The sequence below is a fragment of the Sander lucioperca genome, chromosome 19 (genome assembly GCF_008315115.2).
Source record: "Sander lucioperca isolate FBNREF2018 chromosome 19, SLUC_FBN_1.2, whole genome shotgun sequence".
In the NCBI taxonomy this organism is placed as follows: domain Eukaryota; kingdom Metazoa; phylum Chordata; class Actinopteri; order Perciformes; family Percidae; genus Sander; species Sander lucioperca.
The window spans coordinates 18,883,226-18,890,170 of NC_050191.1; the positions used below are offsets into that span (position 1 = coordinate 18,883,226).

Below are 6,945 nucleotides of genomic sequence, written 5' to 3' on the forward strand. Positions count from 1 at the left end.
ATGTATGAAAACAAGCAAGAGTAAGAAAAGCAGTGTGCAAAGATTAAGAAGGGGATGGTCACCTACACATAAATTAAACCACCATTCTGAAAGTCTGCATGTGCTGCCTCTGATGCATTCTAAAACTCTAGTTTTGGCAACATTTACAGATGGGCTTCTGCAGTGTAGCCTGACAACAAACTAAAGGGTGAAACAATATATACCGTGCTCTCTGTGTTCTTAAATGTTCCCAGTGTGTCACAGCGTTTCCTCTCAGCTCAGAGCAAGGTTATTGATTAATGACACTATCAGGCTCAGGGTGACTCAGCACTTTCAGGTCAGCCTCCTGGACACAGAGCTTAACATCGGGCCTTATGCAATAACAGATGAGCCTGCCCCAAATGTTTCAAAATGACAACAAAGCACACACCTTCCAAACTTTGTGATTCAGGGTTAAAAGCTGGCTTTATCAGTCAAGCATAAAAAAGACAAACATTGTTTAACTGAAAGAAGTGTGTACTATATGAAGAGGTACAGTGGGTGTGCACAATAACTGTTCTAACACCTCCTTTGGGTTTGAGTGTGGTGAAGAGTGAGAGAGTCAAGTCTCCACGGAAACCAACTTGTCCCAGAAAGTTGGAGACTGAATTAATCAGTCGGCCTGACCCAGACTAAACTGACATGTTCCAACACACGGACGCTACCTGAAATAACACAAGCTAAACAATCTATCCTACATTTCCCTCTCTTCTCCACATGGTTTCTTTATCTCTTTACTTCAGTGACGTGTTAGCTCAATGTTGTAATTAATGATGCCGGTGGAAGAGAGGAGCAAAGTACAAGTTTCACATCCATTGCAAGTACAAGTGGACTTGCATGCCTTGATATGTTTAGATGCAAAGTGCACTTTATCTTGTTCAAGTTAAACTTCAACTGCATCCGCCTTTATGCAATTAAGATAATGTGGCAACCGTGACGCTAAAGTGTAATAAAGGAACAAAGAACTGAAAACCACTGCATTGAGCCACATGTCTCATACATTATACTACATCTATTACAACTGTATGCTATATGTACCATACACATAATATTTAAACTAAATACCAGCTTATGAACAGATAAAGGCCTTGGATGGACCAAACATTTGTGTTCCGCTTACAAAAAATAAACAGTATGTTTGATGAAACGGTCTTAACTCAAGATACATTTATTAACTTCTTCCTGGCTTTAAAATGCTTGCATGGTCTACATAACAGTGGATGGCAAATAGGCAAAAAAAAAACACAAAAAAAAACCAATTCTACACTTTATGACTTGTGATGTGGAATGTTGCAGATCATGTTATGAATCTAAACTGCCAATGCTGTCTCCACCCTAACTTATTGAGATATTTCTTGCGGAAATTCACAAAAGACATATTGGACAAAGAGGTGAGGTCATAGCTGCTGGGTATTTCAATTCAGTCATCCACAGAGGTGTATGTGTACACAATTACACCTCTGTCTGCCCTTTCATTGGTGCACCTGCCTTGAACTGGTTTCATAATGACTATTGTAATGACAGGAAAGGCTGGGCCAGGTTACAATAATGTCTATTCAATGTATTCCTTCCCCTAAAGTAATTTGACTTAAGCAAAAGATCAGCTTATTGAGAGAGGTATGTGCTGCAGCCAAATACTACACTGGAAAACTACGAATGGCATTTAAGTATGCATTATATGCTACTTCCACCAAGAGGTCATATGATTATAAATTTGCATCAAAAAGACACTTCGGTATAAAATAAGAGCTCTTTCCATTTGTGGAAGGTAATGTCTAGTGACTGATAAAGTTGACCTTCTGAAAACCCAAAAACATGTGTGCAGTAAACCTAAAATTCAGTTGCGTACATCTGTCCGCAAATAACTAAAAGTCAACATCCATATTCAATGTTTGCAATCTGACATCTAACTAAGGCTACGATCACACCGCAAGTCTTAATGCCTAATTCTGAGGCTGTTCACATTACCTTTTAATATGTGGCCTATATCAGATTCCAGGTTGAACTGTTTGCGGTTTTGAAATGAAATGACCCGCATGCGCAAAAGAACAATAACAATGACATCAGACGCAGCGCGCTGTTGCACTAAAGTTAGGGAGGTTATGGAGGAAGTAAGCATTTTCGCTTTTATTTCAAAATGTTTGTGTAATGGCAGCCATAACATTAATGGGCAGGTGCTGAGGAGGAGAAGAATGAAGAGAAAGAGACAAATTGGGTATTTTGGCCTTTTTCGGGGTTATGGCTGCAAATTCACTACAGAGGTCTGTGTGACAGAACGACCGATTTGCATGTCAGGACCGCTACGGGCCTGACATGCAATGCATCGCCTTTTTTACATGAGCCGATCCCCGCCCTGGCGACGCGACACGGTTGGGGCACACTGAGGACAGTCCGCCCAGGTTGACAGCTGCACCGGGAGCAGGGGGCCCCGCCCCTCCCCGCGGGGAGAGAGGGCGCAGCGAGGGTTATTAAGGTAAAAGTCACATCAAATCCGCCTTGGTTGTTCACACTGCAGCCGCATTGAAAAAAAAAAAAAAAAAATCAGATCTGGGTCTGATTCAGGACCACATATGGAAGTGGCCTGAATCTGATTTGAAAAAAATCAGATCTGGGCTAGATTTGAGTGTTCACACTACTTCTGAAGAAGTCTGACCTGGTCACTTGACCCCCCCCCAAAAAAAACAAAAAAACTTTTGCCTGCAGTCTGAACGTAGCCTAATAATAACCCTAAAACCAGTCCAGCTTTGCTCTACACATACTGTACTGAGTAAGACACACATACACAACAAACAAGAAGAAGAAGAAAACAAGGTCTCACTCAGCAGCAGTCTTACTTTGACTGAACTTACAAACAAATGTCTATGGATGTGGCCTTGCATAGCCCAGTTTCCCAGACAGAGCCCACCAAATAAATTAAAAGCCACAAACTGGGTTCATCCTGCATATAAGAAGAGGTTAGCTGAGGTCAAAGGACATCCTGTGGCTCGGAGTTGCAGATGAGGCCGTGTGCAGATCAGGGCAGTCAAAGGCTGTCAAACTGAACTTATCAAAAACTTTCACACAATAGTTCATTGTCTCCCAATACACAATCACATGTAATGCTTTAACAGTAGGCTATAATGTGGTGGACTTATTTATGGTGCAGTTGTTTCCTTCTGCTGCATCTCACAGCCTTTGTCCATCTGCTGTTGAGGTCATTAAACAAACAAATCTCAAATAGCAGAAAGTATATTTGCTTGTCTGCACCAGACAGCCATTTAGCACCATTTATAAACCAAAGCCATTTTTATTTGGAGCATAGTGCTAGCTTCCAGTTAACCTACAAAGACCACAACCACCTTTTGCTTCCTTCATACTTTATCAACCAGGAGGAAGAGAAGGCTTCACAAAACACAAGGTGCAACAGTATTGAGGCACTGCAAATTATTCTGAAAGAAACCAGTCAAACTCCCCAGCCATTGGCAGATTGTACAGTATAGTACTATATGTTTTAAATATTTTAGCTTTATTTCAACATACTGGATTTAAAACAAAACAAAAAACAATAGCCCTTTGGTGAAAACACTAACACGTTTGGGGTATAACTTAAAGCTAAATGTCTGACGTCAGTCATGTTTCGTTTTAAATCCAATGAGCTGGAGTTCAGAGACAAAACAAAACTGTCCCGTTACTGACAGACTGTACTGCACCGGTGATCATTCCCAGCCCTGCACCTTGTCAAACCTCTGCCCACTTAGCAGTGAAATATGCAGGTGTTCTGGGATCAAATCACAAGTCGTTACCTGGAGTTTGGTGCATGATTCCAGGGGTGTCAATGCCAGGAGAGGACCTGTTGAACCCCAGGCTAGCGTCCCACTCCGACTAGTTAGATCGGAGGGCCAGAATCAACGTTTCTGCTTCCTGCAAACATCCTACACAGGATGCATAAGCTCAGATCCAAAGTTAATTTGCAGTGAGGGCGACGAAGGAAGAAGGAAAAAGCAAAAAGAAGAAATTCCAAACAACCTGAAAAAAGGGACGACCCAAAACTCAACTTTTTTCAGAGTAAAGGGGAAAGCATGACAGAAGAAAGAAAGAGGGGTCAGCTTCGGTCGGCGTCAATGTTGTTGAGAGCCGACTGACTGTGAGACAGGTTGTGGCGACTCTCCAACCCCCATCCTTTTGTCCATGTGTGTGCGTGTTTATGTGTGTGTAAAAGAGACAGAGAGTGAGACATAGGGAGAGAGTGACTGTTTAATCTGCCCCTCCCTCCACTAGTGCTGAGGGTGTGTGTGTGTGTGTGTGTGTGTGTGTGTGTGTGTGTGTGTAGATGCTCCCCACCCCCAATCTATCTGCATTCAATGGCAGTCAGATTAAATGGTCAGAGTTGGTGATTAATGCTGTGCTGTCCGGGCTATTGGGTAACAGGCGAGCATGCTGTGTGGCTCCTGCCTCTCCTGCAGCCTGAGAGGATTAGCCCGCTGCTTATGCTAAGCTAAACGCTAAGCTCCAGCTGACAGAGAGGCAAAAAGGAGCAGAGGGTGGGAGTCCTCTTTTCTAGCCCCAGGACAGGCAGTCAGGCCTGGATGAGATGCATGAGAGGAGGGTGCTACTGCATTTGTTTCAGATAGCAGGTACAGGTTTCAGCTCAGATGACAGCAGGTATGTCTAGAGTCATTATGGCTTTTGCCAACACGTTTGACAAAAAGGGCCATAGATAATAGAAACAGCTGTTGTCAAATATTGAAATTTTGCCATCTCTTCCACAGTTTGTTGGAATGTTATTAGAAACTGGTCATTGATGGATTACTTTAGAGTTGAAATACAAATTGATATTATATGTCCATGTCAGAGATTAACAATCACTAAAAAGTAGGGGTGTGCAAAAAAATTCGAATCGAGATTCAAGCTCTACCGATTCAAAATCGATTCATAGAATTCCATTCCAATTTTTTTCGTTTTGAAACTATTGTCCTGAAATGACATTACCTCGCCATTCCCATAGATGACGCTGTGTCGAATTCACATTGGCGCCTGGGCACTCTTGTCATAATCAGAAGAAGGAGTGCAGCGGAAGTAGTTTAGTCGGAGCATAGCAAACCTCACAGAAAATTATTCAACCTGCTCCATCCCATGGATGTATTAAGAGAATGATCCATCCTCATTGAAGGCGAGAGTTTGGACACATTTCGGCTTTTATAACCTCGTGGGGAAGACGGAACTTGATAGAAATCATGCTATATGCAGGCTTTGCAAAGCGAAAGTTAAAAGACTGGAAATTGACTGAATTACTTTCATTGAACGCTTTTAAGTCCAGATTGAGAGCACTTGAGTCGATCCTTTGTAATTGTTTTTTATAATGTATATGTAATCGTATTGTATGTTTGTAACTTTTTTGCTGCTTCTTGGCCAGGACTCCCTTGAAAAAGAGGTTTTTAATTAGCGCACAATTAATCGCAATTGTATCGAAATCGCAATATGGACTAGTGCAATATCCAAATCGCTGGGGGGCGCAATATTTGTTAAAGGCAAAATATGTGTCAAACCATTCGGAATTAAGTATTGTGGTGCTGCTGAGACATCCCGGCCTACAAATCCTATCCTAAAGAGAAAATCTTTGCTTGGTACAGATCCTCGCAAAAAATCACACTATAATCATTTTAATTTCTTTCAATGTTAATAATTTTCAATGAAAATGAGAATAATGATACAAAAAAGATCATTCCCTCCAATATCGTGAATCATATTGCAATCGCAATATCAGTCAAAATAATCGCAATTAGATATTTTCCTAATATCGTGCAGCCCTATTTTTAATCTCAATGGGATTTTCCTGGTTAAATAAAGGTAAAATAAAAAAATAAAAAGTATTTTGGAAACACCACAAACTTGAGAACTCACATGGTACGGCATCACCCAGAGATTAACATTAAAGACGTGGACGAACAACAACCTAAAGTACCTCCTCCTAACGTGCCAGTCAACCAACGCACTCTTTCAATGCTCTAAACTCCCACCGTAGCGTCAGAGAGAGTGTTCTCAATTGCCGGAGACATCGTAACTGCACAGCGGAGCATGCTCACTCCAAAACACGTAGACCAGCGTCTGTTTCTGCAAAAGAATATACAGATTCCAGCCAGTGGTGGACTATGAACTGGTAAAACACACTGGCCAAAACTTGGCACTTTTGCATCCTGCACATTTGTTGTTTTTAGTTGCAAAAGTTTTTATTTTTGTATGAAGACATATAAAGTAATATCAAACTACATTTAATTTGTTGTGTTTTTTCTTTTAAATTGTATGTCTACTGCAGTCACATGGGAAAAGTAACGTTTAATCGATATTGAATCGAATCGTGACATTTTCTGAATCGTACACCCCTACTAAAAAGTACTAACCAATATCAAACTAAATTCCACTTCATCTCAGCTCATCCAAACTAATAATATTAAGATAATTCATCAAACACTGAAAACCAAACCCTGCTTTTACACCTACACACATATTTTTGTTTTTATGTAGATGAATAATTCCTGAAAAATTAAAAGGTCGGCTAAGGTTGAATGGACTATTTAGCCTATTCCATGCATAATACTTACACTTGGCACATTTGAAATAAAGATAGTATCTGTTTTTAGGCTGTCTTTTAAAATAAAAACAAAAAATAAAAAGGTGTCGAACAACTTAACAATTACCTGATAATTTGAAATCAAGCTCGCTTAAAGAGCTCAAAATCATCTCATCTCCTCTCTTTTTTCTTTTTATACCATACAGCTGTTGCATACACGACTGCTTTAGTTACATGGAGAGTCAGGTTATCTTAGAGCTGGGTAAGACTGTATGACTGAAGCTTCGTGAATAAGGTAAAAATCATAAAAACGTCATCTTTATGTCACATTAACATTTGACTACCCTCCTGTCTCCCTGGGTCAAAGAACAAACTCTTCC

At 40.6% G+C, this 6,945-nt stretch overlaps 1 protein-coding gene across 9 annotated transcripts in view; it reads right to left on the bottom strand.

Annotated features, from left to right (window-relative positions):
- Positions 1-6,945, bottom strand: part of si:ch73-217b7.1 (ensconsin) — a 34,750-nt gene that overhangs the window by 16,025 nt on the left and 11,780 nt on the right. Inside the window, exon 1 of one of the 9 annotated variants that reach the window (XM_031321909.2) lies at positions 3,801-4,196. The exons of the other annotated variants lie outside the window; for them this stretch is intronic. Coding sequence (XP_031177769.1) covers positions 3,801-3,816 — 16 coding nt within the window. The 5' untranslated portion in view covers positions 3,817-4,196. Of the gene's footprint in view, positions 1-3,800; positions 4,197-6,945 lie in introns of those variants that run through there. 9 annotated transcript variants of the gene reach the window in all.